The following is a 22162-nucleotide window of genomic DNA, read 5'->3' as shown; positions in this document are numbered from 1 at the left end:
CCCCTATCATTTGAGACCTACCTGCCGGTGGACATTTGTGAAAGCGCAGACCATGGCTGACCACTGGCCATTCCCATCTGAGGACAGGAAGTGCCTGTCTCCTGCCTTCCGCCTCGGCCTGGTTCCTTGGTCTTCCTAGGCTCCCTTTTGGACCTGTGAACTGCATTGATTTTATTGACTTCCCATGCCCCCCTTCTCTCCATTCCCTCCTGTCGCCCCCACTTCTAGAGTCCCCAGGCTGCAGCTCACCCCTAAAGCAGAGAGGCGCCCCCCTGTGGAGTTGTTCTGGGTGAGGGTCACTGTCACTGTCCTCCCGTCATTCATCAGTTTGCTCGACCGGGCCCAGTAACGTCTCCATCATGAGACTTTATTGTTACTGTGTTTGGCATATCGAATACGTCACGGGTAGCTTGCCAGGCTTTGCCGTACAGGCGAGATACTCTCAGTAGCTTGCCGGGCTCTCCGAGAGGGGCGGAGGAATCGAACTCGGGTTGGCCATGTTGGTTGCGTGCAAGGCAAATGCCCTACCTGCTGTGCTATCGCTCCAGCCCCTGGGTGAGGGTAGAAACTCTTTCTCAGGCATTGACTGGGAATAGAGGTGCAAGGGTGCCGGGCATGGGGCTAAACAAGGTCACGTGATGGAGAAAGGCTATGGGGCAGGAAGGTGACGCTGGTCTTGGGGACCAACTTACCCCCTTGGCCCCAGTGGAGGATATCCCAGCCCCGGAGCCTCCGTTGCTTCACCTGGGGGAACCCCAGTGAGTTGGTCCCACTTCCTGCTCTGGGTAGCAGGGAGGAGGGAGGCTGGGAAAGGTTAGTTAGGGCTCTCATCCTTTCTGGGCTTCCCCCGCCACGCTTATGTGGATCCCACCCCAGTGACGTGCTGAGCAGCCGGAGGCAGAGCTGGGGACCCACGAGTCACTCCCCCCACCACACACACCTCTGAAGTCAGCAGCCTGGGGTCTTGGAGTCTTGGAGACACTGATCCCTCCTTCTTGCCAGGCTGCCCACGCTCGGGGTGGGGGGGGCCCAGCCTTTGGAGGATGTGGGTCCTCATGGAAGTAGAGAGCATTTAGCCCCCCCCCCCCCACCCGCACACACACATCCCCTTGGCTGCTCGGCTCCTGGGCCTCACCCAGGGGTGCTGGCGCCAAGGGGAGCCACACGGTGTTGGAAGCAGAACCCGGGCTTCTCGCGTGCAGAGCATGTGCTGCTACGGCCCTGTGAGCCCTCTCCCCATCCCTCGGCTCAGCACACGTGTGTATGTGTGTGTGTGTGTGTGTGTGTGTGTGTGTGATAGTACAGCTGATAGAGCATTTGCCTTGCACACGGCCAACCTGGGTTTGATTCCCAGCGTCCCATGTGGTCCCCCAAACACCACCAGGAATAATTCCTGAGTGCAGAACCAGGTGTAACCCCTGTACATCAACAGGTATGACCCAAAAAGAGAAAGAAAGAAAGAAAGAAAGAAAGAAAGAAAGAAAGAAAGAAAGAAAGAAAGATACACAATGTAGGATTAGTTTGATCCTACAAGTGGGGGCAGTGGGAGGGCAGGTTCACCTTCCACTACTGTCCAGGTCTACCGAGGGCCACAGGACAGAGCTGGAGAGACCGCCCTGACCAGGAATGAGAGCCTAGGGATGTTGGGCGGCAGAGGAGAGCACATGGGGGACGCTTTCTCGGAGGGGCAGAGAGGCCACCCGAGTTTGCTGGGGCTGCTCCCGGGCTTCCTCTCTACTGAGTGTCGCCAAAGTCCGTCAGTCACGACTTTCATAACCAATTTTGAAAATCTCCAGGCCCATTGCCCGGCATCCTGCCTTCCCCATCACCTGGCGTCTGCTCCGGCCAGTTGCAGCGCACAGAGCCACGTCCCTGCCTCTTGGTCCAGTTGGCCCGGCCCGGCCCCGCACATCCCGTGAGAACTCGGGTGGTGTGAGTCTGTGCCACTCTCCCTGCCTGGCACCTGTCTCCCTGCCACAGGGGGGTGAGGGTCCTGGATGTCCCCAGTGCTTTCCGATGTGTTCTGTGTTCTGTCCACCCTTGCTCACCGTGACCTCCATCCCCGGGGCCTCACACTGGCCACCTTGCATCTGTTTTCCATTGACATGTCAATGTGGTAGGAGCAGGGGCAAGATAATCAGGTGAAAGACAAGCATCTAGTTTAGGAGGGCTTCCTGGAGAAGGTGATTTCCCAAGCCAGCCAAGCCTTTGTGTTGAGGGAGGCTCCCAAGAAGTGCTCAGGAGAATCCCCGGGGCCACTCTTAACAATAATTGGTCAACTGTGCTAGATGCTAGACAGCTCTGTGCAAGGGCCTGGTACTGTAGAACTGCTCAGGCCCAAAGGCACTGGGTGGTGGTGGGGGGGAGGGGGGCAAAGGGCTAGGGGACCCTGAAGGCTACCGCCAGTGTTATTTCAGGGGAGCATATGGTGTTGGGGATCAAACTCAGGGCTTTGCACATACAAAGCATTGTAGCCCCTAACCACTGAGCTACCTCCTTGGCCCTTAAGTCTTAAAGAGTGAGCAAGAGTCGGCCTAGTAAGGGGGAGGGGGGGTAGGTGGAGCAGTGCTGTACTCTCGCACCCGGGACTGAACGAGCAAAGCCAACGTAGGGGTGCTGGGCATCCTGGTTCACCCTTTCCCGCTGTCGGGGGCAAATTGGAAGCAGAAGGCAGATGAGTAAGGAGGCCGGGCGGTGGGGGGCCACCAGCAGGCTGAGCTGGGGCGGGCGCAGCCCGAGCAGAAGAGAGACCCGGGGGCAGACAGGGTGGAAGGAGCAAAGGGTGCCCCCCCCCACCCCGTGTCCGCCCCCGCCCTCCCACTTTGTCTTTCTCCCGGGAACTCAAAGCCTATTTGTTTGTTCCTCTCCCCACCCGCCCTTCCCCTGCTGGCAACAAACTTCCCAGAGAAGCTAAAAATTCATCTCATCTGACCCAAATCAGAGGGTGGATGTGCCGGGGCTTTATTACACGCTGGGCAAATGGGTCTTGTGGGAGCGGAGGGGCTGCCATGTAATTGTATCTTTGGTCGCCCCGCACCCCTGCCCCGGAGATGGTGGGGCGGCCCCTGGGTGACACCATTGTGCCAAGGGCTCTCTCCTCCTCCCCGCGACCTTTCTTTCTTTCTTTCTTTCTTTCTTTCTTTCTTTCCTTTCCCTTCCTTTCTTTCTTTCTTTCTTTCCTTCTTTCTTTCTCTTTCTTTCCTTTGTCTTGAAAAAAAATAAAATAAAATCAGCCTGCTGGCCTGGGAAAGAACTGGGAGGAGGAAGAGCCCAGAGGAAGGGCCCCAGCCTCCCACCCACTGCCTTGTGGGGGGGACAGCCTGGGCGGTGGGCGTGGGGAGACCAGAGGGCGGGCCGGCCTCAAAGCAGCAGCAGGAGCGAGTTTTGCAGTGGTTTGCTCCGATTCCCAAAACCCTCAGTTCTTTCTGAGCTCCAGCCAGCCGGCCGTGGGCTCAGACAGAGCACGGAAGAGACGGCAGCAGAGGCTGCTGGTCTGGCTTTGGGGGAAGGGGGCGGAACAAGCAGGTGAGTCACCAGTGACTTAAATCATGAGTGACAGCTGGTGCGGGCAATGGGAAACAGTTGCTCTTTCCAGGGCAGGGGGGCTCCCCTCCCAGCCCCTCCAGAGACCTCTGGGTGAGAGTCTGACTCACAGCACACTCACCTGTGGATGCTCAGGGCCCAAGGTGAGGGGCAGGCACTGTGTGTGAATTCTCAGAGGCTCATTGTCTCCTGCAGACTCTAGTTTTCCCTCTGAACCCCACCTGCATCCCCCCAACTCTCTCCCTACTTCCTGTCCCTCCTCCCAGCCCCATCCAGGCCTGATAGACATCATGGAGGGGATGACAAACCATACACTGCTCTTGGTTAGCTGGGAGTCAAGGTCACACCCAGTGGAAGTGGCGAGGGAGTAAGTGGGCAAGGGCCAAGGTGAAGGTCCTCACTCCTGTCAGGGTTCGGAGGAACGTGGACTTGTCAGCTATTGCTTCGTATCAAAAGTACCCCGAACTTTAGCAGCATTGAGTATGGTTTTGAAACTCGTTGGTGCTTTTTCATTGTTGCTTTATATTAGGTTGAAGATGATGAGTGACTCCCAAGTGACTCTCTGAAGCCTAAGAGGATATTGATTTTGCCAAAGCCGCTTTTGTGTGTAGAATCATGCAGACCTATAATTGTTCTATCAAGGGTAAAGTATTTGGCCAGGGGAGAGAAACCAAGTTGTTCCACATTTTTTAATTGTCCTGTCATTGAAGTTAAATGATCACCAAAACACACACACACGCACACACACACACACGAAAACACACCTTTTATCTCTTCCTCCACATCCCCTCCATGTCCCACTGATAGCTCTCTAACCTCCAACCCCATGGGGGAGAGGGAGAAAATGTCCACTGCCTAGTTTTAGTGGATCTTCCCAAAGCCCATTCAGCTACAGATAAGCACAAACATGATTTCTTCCCAAACATGATAACCAGCATGTGCTCTACAGCTTGCATTAAAGACACACTCGCTGGATCCACAGCCATAGAAATGCCTCCTTTTACTGACTGCATAATATTTCACAGTGGATCTAGCCAGGTCATCACTGATGACCACCATTTACTTCTAACCTTTGGCCACAGAATTGATGTTGTGGAAGAAACCTTCATATGTAAGTTGGTAGATGTGCTCATCAAACTCTTAAGAAAAACTGATCTCTGAGGGGAATTTTTGGATTATCAGAATTTTTTCTCCATTTGAGAGATGGAACTTTTTTATTTTTTTAAATAAGGTAAATTTGTTTATTTTATACTGATGTTAATTTTTTTTGCTCATTTATAAATTTTATTTGTATTTACTTTTTTGTGACCTTCCTGTTCATATTTGACTTGTTGGGGGCCAGTTTTCCTAATAAGCCATTTTTTTTGTTTGGGTTTTTCCCCCTGAGCTAATATATGTTCTTTACATAGGAAGAAAATTAGCCCTTCCTATGTTTTGAAAATATATTTCCCTCCAAACTTGCATCTTTTTTTGTGAAATTTTTAATGTGCACAAATTTTAAGTCATTATTCAGTCAAAGTCTTTAGTCTTGAAGATTTTTGGACTTTTAATCTAAGCTAGAAAACAGTTTTCCCTTTAGGCTATAAAAATATTTCTGTGGTATTGTTTTACATGGTTCTCTTTTCTTTTAAATGTTTAATGCCTTGCTCTGCCTGTCATATTTGGGTATAAGGTGTGAGAAAGAGATCCAAAGTTTGATTGTTTCTGTTGGAACTAAAGTTTGCTTAATCAAGCACATGGAGACCAAGTCCTGCGGTAGGAGAACAAGGAGGTTTATTCACTGATAGGTGAAAAGCGAGGCCAGGCACCTGAAGCTATCTGTCCCAATCTGGACAATCCCCACCCCCTTCCAAGAGGATTTATATAGAGCATCTGTGGGCATGTGACTTCTTATCTCTCACGAGACAGACATTTACAACATGACATCAAGTGCAGCAAGGACGTCATAAGATAAGGAACTATAATCATGGCATCATAAGATAAGGAGTTGGGCAAGGACATTTGTGGTAAGGAAAGGGACTTCCCTGCAACCAGGGGGTCTTGTGGCTTTATAGATTGCAATTAACAGGATGTCTAACATTTTCCACTAGTATAAGCAAGTTATAAATCACACATCACACTTCCATCTCCTATAAGATCGGCCAGATTTTTCAGTCCCACTTATTGAAAAATGAGCCTTAACATAAAAACTGAGGTTCTGCCTTTACTTTCTTTTTGCTAAGTTCCCTATGTGTGTATATGAATCTATGAGTCTGTCTGTGGGCTGTACACAACTTCCTGTTGAACTGTCTCTGGGTCTGTAATCCAGTACCAGAGATTTTATTTTGATGGCTTTAGAATGTGTTTTCATACCTGGTAACACTAGTCCCCCCCTATTCCCATTACTCATTAGCTTCCAACATCTTTTGGCCCTGCTTGCTTACTTAAAGGACTTACTTTCCTCCAAGAACTTTAAAGTCAGCTTATCAAGTTTCAGTAGAAATTCTGTTCGGTGCTTTTATTGGGATTATGTTGCATTTGTAGAATGATTTAGGGGGCGTTGGCATCTTTACAATACTGTGTACTACTATCCGAGCACAGGGAATACCATTCCCCTTCGAACTTTTTCAAAAAGTGCTTCGATCATGTTTTAAAACTCGCTTCGTTAGGGTCTTGCCCGTTTTGTGTGAACTTACTCCTAGGAGTTATATCTGTTTCTGTTGCCAAGTCAATGAATTCCTCTAAAATATTTTTCAACTTGCCTGTTGTTTGCGTAGGAAAGCTGCCAATCGTATCATCTGCAAATAAGGATTTATTTTCTTGGCTAACTTTTTAACCTTGTATCTCTTGTGCGTTTCTTGTGGAACATTTTTGATATTGAGGGTTCAAAGGGAGAACTGACTTTTCAGGTGCCAGGAGCCCACCCAGCCTATTGGAAGCGCCAGCAACGAGGCTTCTTTGGGCTGTGCGGAGGGAAGGAATGAGTGGCCGTGAGGACTCTCCTACCTCAAGAATATTTTTGCGGGGGCTGGAGCAATAGCACAGTGGGTAGGGCGTTTGCCTTACATGCGGCCAACCGGGGTTCGATTCCCAGCATCCCATATGGTCCCCTGAGCACCGCCAGGGGTAATTCCTGAGCGCAGAGCCAGGAGTAACCCCTGTGCATTACTGGGTGTGACCAAAAAAGCAAAAAAGAAAAATATTTTTGTTACAACCCATGGTAGTCTTGAGACCGAAACCCTCGGCACAAATGGATAATGAGAGGTGGGCATGGAGGGATGAGGTGGTGGGTCCCTGCCAATGAGGGGCTGAGAGATGAAACCCTCTGGTGAGAGACTGTGAAAGGTTCCAGTCATGTAGCTGGGGCCAGATGTCACAGAGAAGGAAACCGTCTGTCCCCTGAGATGGGGGACATGAAATGTACAGAGGAAGCCGGGCTCCCAGACCCGTGTTCAAAAGACAGTACCAGTCTCCTGCCCACCCATGCCACCTGGCTCTGCGTCCCTGAGGGTCAGACCCAATCTGCACCAAAGTCCTTCTCAGTTTTTATGTCTCTCTGATACTTTGTTAGGGGGCTCGTCTTGTTGGCAGTCCCTCCAGGTCAGAAGTGGGGGTCTAAGAGGTGAGGGTTCGAACCCCACACAGCCTGAAACCCTGATCAAGCCCAGGTGAGCGAGGTGAGTGCCCTTCGCCAAGGGCCATCTCCATGAGGAGAGCGCTTGGGACAAATGAGTTACCCCTTGCTTCCCAACTGCGCCTTCTTTGGCAAAGGCTCCTGGAACCCGAGGCCCAAGGCTTCTGGCAGGGGTGAAAGGGGAATGATAACAGAGCAGAGCCTGGGGCTCGAGTATAAATAGGCAAGGAAATGCTTGGGCTTTCTCGGGGCAATAAAACTTCTATATAATAATATTATATGCTACTGTGCAATTAAGCCGGGAAATTGCAAGCTTCCAGTTTGTTCTGTCCCGCCAAGAGCCAGGTGGTTCTCGTGGTGGCTGGCGTCGGCTTAGAAGAAAAGTGCAAGTTCGAAGGCAAATCTGAGGTTTCACTTCCTTTGGAAAACACAGGCGGGGTGAGGATGGGGTGGGGGGGGTGGCCTCCGCGTGCTGGGCCTGGGGTGGCCCAGCATCAGCAAAGACACCTGGGAGGCCCTGCCGTGAGCTGCCCCGCCCGCCCCCTGCCTGTCCACTCCCACTCCATCCCAGAGATCTGAGTAATTGGCTTCCTGGGTCAGAACACACACACACACACACACACACACACACACACACACGCACCCTCTCTCTCCCCATCCTTCCTGCCCTCCTGGGGCTGCCTGTCACGCGCGCGTGCGCACACACACACACACACACACACACACACACACACATACTCCCTCCACCCTTCCCACCCGCCCGGGGCTGACTGTGGCTGACAGACACACACACACACACACACACACACACACACACACACACACACACACTCTCCCTCCGCCCTTCCCGTCCGCCTGGGGCTGCCTGTGGCTGACACAGGCCCCAAGCCCTCCGATGCAGCATCAGCAGACTGCCCTCCTTCTAGAGCCTTCCTCACCTGGGTCTCTTCAATAGTCTAAATGTTCCTGCAGCCCCTCAGCTCCCTGCCTCACTGCCCACCCCTCTTCCAAATCACAGTGCAGCGGGTACCTGGCTCTGGGCACCCCCGGGACTGACCTGAGTCCCAGATTTCCCCGCTGGCCCCAACACTTCCCTCCCTGATCCCTCTGGATCTCTGGACCCCTGAAACATGTGTCAGGCCTCTCCCTGCTCTTTTGTGAGTTCTTGGGACCGAGAACTCCATCTCGGCAGCTCTGATGCTCCGGCCCCTGGGGAAATGGGTCCACGCGTCTGGCCTGGAGGCAGGGGCACAGGGCTCGGGTTGGTCTGTTTCCTCGGGTTGGTGGCAAGGAGCAACATCATGGGGGTTCGGGAGCAGATTCCCTTGAGTCCACGTGGGAGATCTAAATCCACCATCAGCTCCCGGGACCTTGCACTGCCTGGGAGGAAGTCTGGGAGGTGACCCCTGCCCCAACAGCCCCGTGTCTGTTCATCGGGACCTTCCTGTGCCCCCGTGACTTGCCCAGGTGCTTTCTCACGTGGGGGCGTTTGTTTTGAACGTGTGCCTGTTGGAGAAGCCACTTTCAGAATCTTCCTGGCCACCGCCCACTTCCACTGCCGCCTCTGCCCTTGGCCAAGGGGCCTGGTGGGGTGTGTGTGAGTTGGAGTTGGGGGGGGGATGGAGGGGGAGTCAACCCAGACCCGCCTTCTCGGCAGCAGCCGGCGCAGCCTGTGGTCAGATGTGAGCCGCACCCTGACTGTGGGGAACACTCAGCCTCCGACAGGCCCTCATTTGTTCCCCGCCACTTCCCTGTGTGACCTGGCAGCAGCCGCCCTGAGACACCTGGCCAGGGCGGGGCAGATCCAAGGCTGAAACTGTCTCGACCCCGAGCCCAGCGGCCAGAACAGAACTCTCCGGGCCAGTTCCCTTGCGGGGGGGACGGGGGGGGGAGGCGTTGCAGCTCCCTCTCCTGTGCGGGCATTGGGATTCAAGGCCCCCCCTGAGGGTCCCCGGCCCCCCCTGAGGGTCCCCGGGGGCTCGACGGAGACCACACAGAGTCCAGGGCTCTGGCCTTGCATGCAGTCAACCCAATTGCATGCCCAGCACCCCCCTTGATCAATCCCCGGGAGCGATTCCTGAGTGCAGAGCCAGGAATAAGCCCTGAGCACAACTGGGTATGGCCCAACCCCCCCCCCCCGAAAATCAATGAAAGATTAAGAAGAAACAGAAGCTCTCTGGCCCGAGATCACCGTAGCTCAGCCAGATAGCAAGGGGTGGATGGTGTCTAGCCTGTCTGGTGGCCCTGTCTGGCCCGAGCTTCCTCAGCAGCCCCAGCCCCCTCCCCTGGGTGTTTCTGGACAACCACTGGGCACTGCCTTCTCCCTGCACTGCCTGGACCCTGTGGTCAGGTGGCCTGCTGGATCGAGTGTGCCCTGAGGTTGGCCAGTTGCGCAGTGCCCTAGTGTCTTCTAGGTAGACACTAAACTACCCTGGGAAGGATGCAAGTAGCAGACTCTGCAACCTGGCTGACCATGCACGCCCTCAGTGACCAGCAAAGTCCAAACTGTTCCCAGTTGGCACCGGGAGCTGGCCCCTGGGGGCAGACATGCGCTTTAAGAGATGCCGGGGTGGGGGGGGCTGCAGTACTGGGGGTTAAGTCCCTTGCCTGGGTGGGACCAGACGCTGGTTCAGGTCCCCTGTTGCGCACTGCAGCACCGCCAGGGGTGGCTCCTGAGTGCAGAGCCTGGATCAGCCTCCCCCCACCCCCGGGCCACAGGGTGTGGACGCCAGAGAAAGAATAGCAGCTCTGTGCGTGCCCCCACCCCGGGGTGGCTGTATGGCTGTGGGGAGCCCGCCGGCAGGCTGGCCGCACCCCTGCCTGTCAGCCGCCTTGCGCTCAGAGACCTGGTAACCGGGGCTCAGCACTGTTTATGGGAGACGAGTGATTTATTTTATGATCTAAATTTTCAGTGGTTTAACAAGGTTTAATAAGCCTCCCAAGGAGCTTTCTGGCACCGGAATCGCCTGTAATAAACACAAGTAGTAAATCCTTTATTTTGAACATAAAGAGGGATGTGGGTTTTTTTTTTTATTTTATTTTAAGAAAACGAGTCTTTCTTCCCTGCCCCACGCCCCTAGTAAATAGGGATGGATAAAACACAACAGCTTGGGGGCACCGGTATATTTGTGGGCTGCCTTACCAGACCCCCGGGGACCCGCAGGGGACCGTGAATCCCGCTGCCTGCACATACCCCACACGAGAGAACTAACTCTCTCTGTCTCTGTCTCGGTGTCTCTGTCGGCTTCTCCCCCTGTGTGTGTGTTTGTGTGTGTATGTGTGTGCGAGTGTTTGTGCGTGTCAGTGTGAATGTGTGTGGACGTGTGTGTGCATGCATGAGTGTGTGTGCATGTGTGTGTGTGTGTGTGTGTGTGTGTGTGTGTAAGCAACCACCACAGGGGAAATCTGCAGTCATGAGGGGTCAGAGGCACTCCCACACTGCTTTGTGACTGTGACCCAGAAGTTTCCGTGTCTGTAAATTGGGTATAATAGCGGCCCTGTTATCATAGGAGGTTTGAAGCTGCTTGGAAGAGTCAGTCTTGAGGGCCTGCAGCCGTAATAGCACAGCAGGGAGGGTGTTTGTTTTGCACGGAGCTGACCTGGGTTCACACCCTGTGTACTCAAACCCCACATGTTCAAGCACCACTGGGTGTGATTCCTGCATCCAGAGCCAGAAGTAATTGTTACGCGTTGCTGGGTGTGGCCTAAGTACCCCCCCCACCCCCACAAACAAATAATGTCAGTCTTGAGCCATGGCATGAGGGCAAGGGGGCAGAAGCTGGTACTTCCCCCCTCCCCAACCAACATACACACACACAACACACATACACACACACACACACACACACACACACACACACACAAGCTGGGACTCACCCAGATGCCAGCAGGCACCTCACCTCTGTCTTGAGGAAGAGGGAGAAGCAGGAAAAGGCAGAGAAGATGGAGGAAGGCGAAGAAGGGGGAAACTAGGAGATTCCCAGGTTGGGGAAAGAGCTCTGACACCCACATGCCCCATGTTCCCTCCCTCCCCAAAGCCCCGAAGGAGCTGCCCGCCACCACCCCACCCCTCTACCCCGCCTTTCCTCACCCTCCTCTTGGGTGCCGCAATTCCTTCCTTAGCATCTTTCATCCCTGAGGAATTTCAGGGGAGGGCCTGGGAGATGGGCCAAGGGTGGAGCAGGTGCTCTGGGGGGGTGGGGGGAGCGGGGCTGGATGGTCCCGAGCACAGGGTGGGCTGCTTCCCCTCCTCCCCCTAGGACAGAATTTCAGGAATTTCAGAGTAGAGGAGTCTCCCTTGGCTTTGGCTCCTACTGCGAAGCCCTAGGGATGCTCTGAGGTTTTGTTCCGGAGAATCGCAGCACAGAGGGGCTGTGGAGGACAGGACAGTGAGCAGGGCCCGGCTGGGGACAGCCTGTTTAGGTGGGTGGCTCAGGGCTCCAAGTCACGGAAACCTGGGCCCCCGTCTCGTAAGCTCTGTGGCATGGCGGGCGTCCCCCAGTCTGAGGTTAGTCCCCTCTCACAGCCGAGGGGGTTCCGTCAGATCTGTGCCCAGGGACCCTGGAGGAGCAACATAAGTAGGAAGGCCAGTTCCATCCTGGACACCACATATGGTCCCCCAAAGCTCCACCACAAGTGACCCCTGAGCATGGAGCCAGGAGTCAGCCCTGAGTACCACGGAGTGTGCCCCTCCCCCAAAAAAATCAGATCCGAAGAAGCTTTTCCAAAAATTAAGTTCCAGGCATGGGCCTTGGATTCTCTGAGTCTGGGCGAGTAACAGCAAAGCCGGAATTGGTATTGGGGTATGAGAAGGGCGGGGATCCCTGGCCCCAGAGGCAGGGGCATGTGGCCAGGTGAGAACCCAGGAGTGCTGCTGGCCTGGATTCTGCCTCCACTTCCTGGCCGGGAGACCGGGCGGTAGGCTCGAGAGGAAGAGGAAGGGGAGCCCAGCTGCGTGAGGGAAGGGCGTCTGCTCCCGGCTGCCGGGGGACATCTGCCCCAGCCAGCTTTAAGCCCGGGGTCAGGACATGCCAGGGACTGTGGGCTCTGGACATGTCCATGCAGGGGGAAGAGCAGACGGAATCACTTCACCCAGACAGGCTGGCCGTGGGTGCTCTGCCCAGGGTGCTCGGCAGCTGGGTGGGGCTTAGGCTGCAGGAAGAAGTGGTTCTGTCCCTTTTCCCAGCCCACATGTCTGGCCCCAACCTCTGGGGCAGCCCCAGGGCATTGCAGGGCCAAGGGGTGGGGCGCCTCGACTCAGGGAAACTGCCAAGGATGGGCGGGTGGGGTGGGGTGCTCCTGGCAGGGATTGCCCAGCTGGCTGGGCGCTGGACCAGATTCCCCGCCCTGCCCCCTCTTGCCTTCTCCCCTGCCTTGCCCCTTTCCCTAAGAAGCAGCTCCCAGGATGGCAGAGGTTGCTTTCCTGTGTCTGCCCGCTTGCCCAACTCCACGAACGCCCGCTAGCAATCATGACCAGCATGCTCCAGGCACCCACTCTAGGGCAGCTAGTATTGATTATTATTATAAATGCTGGCCACTGGCTTGATTGATTGGGTTATTAGAACAGGATGCAGAGACGAACAAAAAGTCATTCTTGAGAAATCGATACCGGAAGTCCACCGCCGCCCCTGCCCTTCAATCACCCAGACTCTTCTCTGCTAGAATAATCCCCCCCACCCCCCCTTCCCCCAGCTTTGGTCCTGGCAAGCAGGGGTCATGACCCCACCATCTAGCAGGGAGAGGAGAACATGGGGGGCACATGGTATACCTGGATGTTCCCATTTGACAGCTGAATACACCAAGGCTCGGAAATGAGACGCGCTGCCTTGTAGACAGGCGAGTTGGACAAACCTTACACTCTAGAATCTTCTACTCTAGACATGATTAGGCGTCACAGCCTTCCTGCGAGGACAGGAGCCAGGGGAGGCTGCAACAAGCCTGGTACCCTCTGCAGTGGTACCCACACTTGCAAAAGTCCTCCCCCCTGCTCTCTGCCTCAGACCTCCTCCCCCGGTCCCTGTGCACTTCCGTCCTTTCTGTTTCCCTCTCACCCACCAACCAGAAGCTCGTGTCTTGTATGAAGTCTTCCCTCACCGTTGAGTCTTCTGTTTTCAGGGTGCATGTATGTGTATGTGTGTGTGTGTGTGTGTGCGTGCGTGTGCACACATGTATTCATGTGTGTGCCTACAATTATGCATAGGTGTGCATGTATGTGTGCGTGTGTGTACATAATTATGTATGCACGTGTGTGTCTTCACATTCGTGTGCTTCAGCATGTCACACAATTATGCATGTATACGCATGTGTTCATGTGTGTGCACATGTGTGAATGTCTTTGTGCATGTGTGTGCATGTGTGATCTCTTTCCTGAGTGTGTTTTTCTCGAAGACAGAATGCCAAGTGAGAGAGGGAGGAGACAGAGGCCCAGACAGGAAGATATGGGGTTGGGGCATGACCTCCTCTTAGGACACATGGGACTACTGACCGGCCCTCCCAGGCCTAGGAACCCTGGGGTGACCAGGGAAACTTTCAGAACGCAGGGGAAGGGCACTACTTTCCAAAGAGACAATAAAAGTGTCCACGCAGCCCCCCCCACCAGCTCCCCACCCCACACCCCCAAACTCCTGCCTGGAAAAACTGCCCCCAATTCCCTGAGGCTGTACCCTCTCCTCCAGGAAGGACTCCAGGTCTCCAAAGGGAGAAAGGCCCCTAGCAGCCCCTCATCCCATGCCCCAGGCTCATCTGGTGACGAGAGAGAAGGCGGGCCCTGAGCAGAGCAGGGGTCCCCAGAAGTTACACAGGGAGGAAGCTGATACCCATATCCTCTGGAGCACTGGAGCGGGTCAGTGTGCGGGCGGCCATTCTCCATCTCCCTGTGCCGAGACCCAGTCATTCCCAACCTGCTCCCGTCCTCTGTTTAACGGGGCCGGGGGAGCTGACGAAATTGCCCATGAAAGATGTTTTATAGCCATTTTGTCCTCAAAGCTATAAACTCTTAGCAGGGAAACTTGGCAGGCGGGGAGAGAGCTCAGAGGCCGAATGCAGGCTCTGTGTGCAGAAAGCCCAGGAACATCCCAGCACCGCTGAGAACCAAGCTTGTCAGAATGAAGTTCCACTCCTCAGTGCCACCAAGAGTGGTGTTTGTTTTTGTTTTTGTTTCGGAATTCTTTGTTATGATATATATATATATATATATATATATATATATATATTTCCTACATATAAAATATAGACTATCTCCAATCTTTTCCCTCTATGTAGTGACACACAATACATAGAATGTACTATAGGACAAGAACTGATTTAGGCAATGACCTAATGAGCCAAGTATTAACACTCAAAAACCAAGTAACTGACAACTTTCAATCAGAGAAGCAGTATTAAAAAACATTCTTGTGAAGCTGGGATTCACACACTCCAATCATGGTTCTTTGCCTTCTATCATAGAAGAAAGATGAAAGACATAGTACTGGAGCTGGAGAGGATGTATAGTGAGGGTGGGTGCTTGCCTTGCAGGTGTCAGACCTCCTGGGTTCAATTCCCGGCATCCCATATGGTACTCTGAGCACTGCCAGGAGTAATTCCTGAACATAGAGCCAGCAGTGACTCCTGAGCATAGCGAGATGAGACCCCAAAACTAAAAAAAATTCAAATTAAAGAAGTGGTACTATAAAGGTACCGGGAAGGTACTAAGCCAGGAGTGTTCTCTGAGCCTTGCCAAATGGGGCCCAAAAACGCAAAGGAAACTGTGAATTGCTAAGAACGATGAAATCTCCTGGGTTTTGTTGACCAAGTTTCAGCAGTCTGGTTTTATTTCACTTAACATCTTTCCCAACAAGAAGCTCCCTCTGAAGGGTCGAGTCATGCTTTCCACGGGGGAGATTTGAGGGAACTAAAACAAGGTGTCATTTCCTCTATGCGTCCACTTGTGTCCGCCAGAGCAGTGCCAGAAATACTGACCTTGTCAGAATAAAGTTTCACTGCCTGCAAACTCTTGTGATAATTACTGTAAATACTCTCTACACTAGGAAGTGAACAGAGACTGATGCCTGAAAGGGTGTTCTACTGTGTATCTTCACAAACTACTCTAAAATCTAGCAACCTCAAATAAGAACGGAAGAGTGCACCCAGGGGCTAAGTTCTTTTCCTTGCACGTGCTGAACCTCAGTGTGATCCCTGGCACTGTGTATGGTCCCCTGAGCACCTACCAGGAGTGACCCGAGAGGTGTAGGATGTGGTCCAGACCACCCCTCTCCACACAAAGGACACACGATCCAGCTCTGGGCGTTCCTAGGCAGTGTGGCTGTTGCCACACTGTCTGACGGAGCCAGCCACGCTGGTGAACACCCCCCGGCGTGACCTCCACCTGCCAAGTGCTCGGCTCTGCCGAGCATTGAATGACGGCCTCCCGCTAGCAGCTCACCATCGGGGACAGACCCGAGACAGATGTCTGGGACCCCATGGGTCTGGAGCCTCCCAGGGAGCCTGCACCTGCCTGGCGTGGTCCTCCTGGGGAGGCCAGCCCACCTTCCCATGCAGCTCCTCACCTCCCCACCCTCCTTCCCCAGGCAGCTCAGGCACTGCTGAAGGCCACCCTCTGAGCGTTAGCAGAGGTGCTGGTCATCCTTGGTTCCGTTTGAATGGACCCTGGTTCAGAAGATGAGGGGGCAGAGGGACAACAGACTCAGATCTTGGTGTCCCTGCTCACTCTGAGTGTGAAGAAACCCTTGGTGCCTTTATTTCATGTATAAAATGGGGGCGAGGAGGATAAAGGCTTCAACCCCCCTGGTTGAAGCACTGACAACAGATGATGGTCCTGAGGCCATGGTTAGGGCAGGACGCGGTCTGTGGAGGAAGGTGCCGGCCCAGGTTGGCACAACGCGGAGCTCAGAACCTTCCCAGTGGGCTCAGAGCATCAGGAGCAAGGAGGGGGGCTGAGGACATGGTGACCCATGTCCCCCCAAGCTCCTCCCTCACTGCACCCCCATCAGGCTGGAGGTCTCACCCTGGCTGGGCTCTCTAAGGATTGCCCGCCCCCCAAAGGAGCTGCCCAGCCTTGACTTTTCCCTCAGTTCACCCTGTTTTCCCAGCCCTCCACAAGCCCATGGGACTCCCCTCTGGAGAACAGGAAAAGGGAAGAGCTTCCAGAAGGTTCTTCTCTGAGCTCCCGAGCTCCTTCTGCATGTGGCCGAGAGTAGGGTGTTGGCATCCATTGGCTCATTCTGCACAGGCTCTCGTGCCACTGAGGGGGAGGGAGCTCCTCCGAGCCCCCCACAGGGTGCAGGAAAATGGTTTGTCAGTAGATGAAAACCAAGTTCAGCAGGATCCTTGGAGCAGAGCTGGGCCTGCAGGCCGAGAGCACGTCTGCCCTCTTAGCTCAAGCCGTGCCCCCCATCCTCCCGTGACCGGGCCTGCTGACCACCCAAACCTCAGCGCTAGGGACACTTCCAGGGGTGCTCCCTGCTCCCCCCACGACCTGCTCACTGCCAGAGCTGGATGACAAGCAGAGCTGGGAGCGAAGGCGGAGAGGGAGTCTAGCAATTCCCTATCATTTGGTTTGGGGGTCACACCAGTCGTTACTCGCAGCTCTTGTGCTCAGGGCTCACTCCTGGCACTACTCAGAGGACCGTATGTGGTACTGGAGACGGAACTGTGCGGAGCCAGTGCCTTACCTGTGGACGATCTCTCTGGCCCTTTTACTCAGTGTTTTAGGAAACAGCCAGATTGTCTCCCAGAGCCGTTTTGCAAGGTTCTTCCTGTGTCTGGGGATCCCGATCCTCCATCTCCTCCCCCCCCCCCCCTCCATGCAATGATGCCGATGTCCTTTTCCTGTGTAACACCAGAAGCTCACTGTGGCTTCATTCCACATAGCCCTGGTGTCTCACGACAGGGCTGGAGCCTGGGACCAAGCCCCAGGCTTGGATTCTTCTGAGGTCTCCCTCCCAGGAATGTCCCTTGGCAGATCTGCATCCTAATCTCCGAAAGACAAAGGTCAGCCTGGCAGCAGCCCCCGACACCCACCACCCCCATCACTTTCTAAAGTGCTTCCACATGCTCCCTCACTCCAAGAAGCCAGCCGTGCCTGAAACCCCAGGGGTTAGAACTGCCGCGTGCCAATTTGACAGGGGACAGACACAGTGCAGCCTGTAGTGGGAGCCAGTGCAGAAATACCAGTTTGTGACAGCTAACAGGGAATTCGGGAAATGCACCAAAGCATTTTTCCCAGCGTCAGCCCTGCGCCCCCAAAGAGCAGCCCGCTTGGGTCCTTGGCCCAGATGTGAGTGCAGCCAACACTGGGGTTCCGGTGGCACCCCACGAGCAGTCGAGCTGGCTATGGGTCTCCGAGCACATGGTCCCCAAATTCACAGAGATTAAATCCCATCTCTGTGCCTTCATTCCACTGGAGACACTGTGAGATACAGTTACAGACTTCCAAACTTTCGTGATTACATTTCAGTCATGCAATGATTGAGTACCCTACCCTCCAGGCGTCAATCTTGGTTACATTTGAATGTTGTTTGTTTGTTTGTTTGTTTTCTTTTTGGGTCACACCCAGTGATGCTCAGGGATTACGCCAGTCTTTGCACTCAGGAATTACTCCTGGCAGTGCTTGGGGGACCATACGGGATGCCAGGGATCAAACCCTGGGTCTTAGGACCTTAGGGCAGGAGCCCTTGGAGAAGAACCCTACCACCTCCCACCCTCCATCTCTGAACTGAGCTCTCAACTCTTAGGGGTTCGGGGAAGCAGAGGAGGAGGAGAGTTTGACTTCCCAGAAGAATTTGAAGCCCCCTACGCCAAGGCAGGCACCGGGCATGCTAACCCTCCTCCCTGTCTCTGTGTGTGTGTCTGTGTGTCTGTGTGTCTCCGCAGGGCTCTGGCTGAGAACATGGCCAATGGCATCGACGAGCTCATCGGCATCCCCTTCCCCAACCACAGCAGCGAGGTGCTGTGCAGCCTGAACGAGCAGCGTCACGACGGACTGCTGTGCGACGTGGTGCTTGTGGTCCGGGAGCAGGAGTACCGCACGCACCGCTCGGTGCTGGCCGCCTGCAGCAAGTACTTCAAGAAGCTCTTCACGGCGGGCACCCTGGGCAGCCAGCCCTACGTCTACGAGATCGACTTCGTGCAGCCCGAGGCGCTCGCCGCCATCCTGGAGTTCGCCTACACCTCCACGCTCACCATCACCGCCGCCAACGTCAAGCACATCCTCAACGCCGCCCGCCTGCTGGAGATCCCTTGCATCGTCAACGTGTGCCTGGAGATCATGGAGCCTGGCGGGGACGGGCCCGAGGAGGACGACAAGGAGGACGATGATGACGATGAGGAGGAGGACGAGGAGGACGAAGAGGAGGAGGAGGAGGAGGAGGAAGAGGAGGAGGACGACGAGGAGGAGGAGGATGCAGAGGATTTTGCTGATCAGGAAAACTTACCTGACCCCCAGGATCTCAACTGCCACCCAAGTCCTTCCCGGACGGACCACCTCACGGACAAGCCCTACTCGGACCCTCCCCGGGACTTCCCCGACTCCTTCCAGGCGGGCAGCCCGGGGCCCCTGGGCGTGATCCGGGACTTCTCCATTGAGTCCCTGCTGAGGGAGAACCTGTACCCCAAGGCCAATCTGCCGGACAGGAGACCCTCCTTATCTCCGTTTGCCCCCGACTTCTTCCCGCACCTCTGGCCGGGGGACTTCGGTGCCTTTGCCCAGCTGCCCGAGCAGCCCGTGGACACTGGGCCCCTCGACCTGGTCATCAAGAACCGTAAGATCAAGGAGGAGGAGAAGGAGGAGCTGCCCCCGGCCCCCCCGCCGCCGTTCCCCAGCGACTTCTTCAAGGACATGTTCCCCGACCTGCCGGGGGGGCCGCTGGGGCCCATCAAGGCAGAGAACGACTACGGTGCCTATCTCAACTTCCTGAGTGCCACCCACCTGGGCGGCCTCTTCCCTCCCTGGCCGCTGGTGGAGGAGCGCAAGCTGAAGCCCAAGGCCTCGCAGCAGTGCCCCATCTGCCACAAGGTCATCATGGGGGCGGGGAAGCTGCCGCGGCACATGAGGACCCACACCGGGGAGAAGCCATACATGTGCAACATCTGCGAGGTCCGCTTCACCAGGTGCGCGGGCAACGGGGGGCGGGGGGCGGGGGCGGGCAGGGCCGGGCACCGTGATGTCATCGCCCAGGTAGGGGCGGGGCCAAGTGACGTCAGGTCGAAGGCTGGAAGGGGCAGGGTGGGGAGGGGGATCTGGTTCCTGGGAGGTTGTGCTGGATCCCTTGTGTGTGCCCCGTTCCTTGCCAGAGACTGCTGGGCATTCCCTAGAGCCTGATGTCACTCTCCTTTTAGAGCTAAAATATTTTCTCAAGCACCCTCAGGGGTGGAGGGTTCAGGGGGGAAACAGAAAAGTACAGAGTTCTGATTAAGGTCTATGCAAGGGTGGGGGCTTCTGTATACACTTTCACACACACAGAAACACACTCACACATATACTCACACACTCATACACATGCACACACACATACATACACACTCTCACACAGATACTCATAAACACTCTCACATACACATACACACTCACACACATACACACACATTCACACATATACTTACACACTCACACAACACTCACACACATGCACACACTCACACACACAGATACACCATACACTCACACACTTTCCTACACACACATACATAAACTCTCGCACACACACTCAAAAACTTACATACATGCACTCATATATACACTCACACACTCATACACATACGCACTCACACAGATACTCAAACACTCACACACACACTCACACACACATACACACGTATATACACATTCACACATACACTCACACACATTCATACACACATACATAAACATACTCTCGCACACACACACTCAAAAACTCACATACATACACTCACACATACACACTCACACACTCTTACACACACAATACTCATACACACATACACATATACACTGACACATTCACATACGCATACACACACACTCAGACACATAGAACTCAAACATGCACACACATACATACACACATACACAGACTCATACACACTGACACACAATCTCATACACACATTTGCACACTCATACACACTCACACACTCACACTCATACACACACGTGTGCACACTGGTGTGGCTTTCTGTTCCCTTTGGGGACCCTTAGATGCAGGGGGAGGGCTCCTAAGTAGTTATTTATTTTGTTTTTTTGGGAGGTGGGCACCCAAAGTACTCAGGGCTTACTTCTGGCTCTGAGCTCAGGGATCACTGCTGGCGGGGACCCTTTGCAGTGCCATGGATCAAGCCCAGGTGAGTCCTGTGCAAGTGCCGTATCCACTGTTCTCTCGGGCCTCTCTGCTGGTCCTCAGTGGAGCCCCTTTCCAGGGTGCTAGTTGGGGTCTTAGGCAGGAGGTTACCCCCGGTGGTAGGCAAGTGGTTCTGGTGACTGCCTGGTTCTACCACTTGCTTTTATCACCGTGGGGACAGTGAACAACCCCGGGGACCTGGCCTGGCCAGATTGGCTCCTCCCCCGAACCCCCTGGTCACTGTCCCCACCACATGTCCGCCTGGAGGGATCCCATGTCTTCTGAAGGTGCTGACGTCACCCACTGGGAAAGAGATCTTTGGGAACGGCCAGGCCAGCTCCTCTGGGAACCTGAGGCTTTGGCTGGGAGCACGGAGGGAAATGTTTGCCATCGCTCGAATATCGAGTTGGGACCATGCTCTGTGGCTGAGCCTCCTCTCCCAGGGGCTTACCAACCCCCTGAGAAGGTGGGGGGGACGTGGGCTGTGTTCAGGCGACAGCATTTCTCCCCAGGCTGCTTTGGAGGACTTACTGGTCACTTCCAGGGTGGCCTAGGGGTCCCCTCCAGCTGCCCCTGGAGGCCACTCCTGCTTGGGGAGAGGTTGGAGGCAGAATCCCAGGCGCATGAAGGGGGCGGGGGCCCCAGAGCCTACCAGTGCTTGGGCTCCGTTCCTGCCCTGCCACTTGGAAACAGCCCACAGCCCGTAGCTGATGGCCCAGCGCCCGACCCTGCCCCACTTCCCACTGCAGCCCTTCTCCTGTTTTCCTTTCCTTTTTTTTTAATTGCTTTTGGGGTCACACCCGGCAATGCACAGGGGTTACTCCTGGCTCTGCACTCAGGAATTACTCATGGCGGTGCTCAGGGGACCATATGGGATGCTGGGAATTGAACCCTGGTCAGCCACGTGCAGCCCCTATAGCCCTTCTTCTGAATTCACCCCGTCCCTGGGGATGAATCCTAAAAGCTCACGCTATGGCCCAGAGTCTGGCCAGACTCTGCAGGTCTTGGAAGGTGGACAGGTCAGGCCAGCCCACCTGCCTCCACCAGGGACTGCAGGCCTGAGAATGACTTCGGGGGCCAGCCCCCAAGTCCTCCCAGAGCACAGCCCGCCCTGTGCCCTTTGCAGACGGCACACTCACCGCCACCTCCTGTGCCTCTACAGGGTGTGGTCAGGAGAGCACAGAGACTGCTGAGACCCCAGCCCTTCCCTGCCCTTCCCACTCCCGCTTCTCGGGGGCCATCCCCTGTGTGCCCTATTCTGAGAAGAAAAAAAACTCCTTGGTCTCCTTGGCAGTGCTCAGAACTTGCTCGTGACTCTGTGCTCAAGGATCACTCCCAGGAGGCCATGAGCAGAGCCAGGAATGAAGCCAGGTGGGCTGCACCTTTCACCCCCATCCCCTCTCTGTCTTCTGGCCTGAGGGGAAAACGCTTTTTTCGTTGTTGAGTGTTTGGAGACCCAGGCCCATTCCCCAGTGACCAGCCCTCCTTGGTTCTCGGACCCAGCAGTGCTGGGACTCAAGGCCACATCCAGGTGCCCAAGAAGACTGGACTCAGCTGTCCACATGTCAGGCTGGTGCTGTTCCCTTAGAGCGATCTCTCTTTCTGTTTCCGTCTCTGTGTGTGTGTGTCTGTCTCTGTCTCTCTTTGTCGCTGTGTGTCTCTCTGTGTGCCTCTTTCTATCTCTCCTGTC

The 22162-nt window shown here is 54.9% G+C and overlaps 1 protein-coding gene across 2 annotated transcripts in view; it reads left to right on the top strand.

Annotated features, from left to right (window-relative positions):
- The window catches only part of ZBTB7C (zinc finger and BTB domain containing 7C), a 241437-nt gene that overhangs the window by 211668 nt on the left and 7607 nt on the right, over nt 1-22162 (top strand). For both annotated transcript variants that reach the window (XM_056138113.1, XM_056138114.1), the window contains one exon: nt 18029-19264. In XM_056138113.1, the coding sequence (XP_055994088.1) occupies nt 18045-19264 (1220 nt within the window). In that variant the 5' untranslated portion in view covers nt 18029-18044. The remainder of the gene's footprint in view (nt 1-18028; nt 19265-22162) is intronic.

This window comes from Sorex fumeus, unplaced genomic scaffold, assembly GCF_029834395.1.
Source record: "Sorex fumeus unplaced genomic scaffold, SorFum_2.1 ptg000128l, whole genome shotgun sequence".
In the NCBI taxonomy this organism is placed as follows: Eukaryota; Metazoa; Chordata; class Mammalia; order Eulipotyphla; family Soricidae; genus Sorex; species Sorex fumeus.
This window is presented reverse-complemented; position numbering and strand designations above follow the sequence as displayed.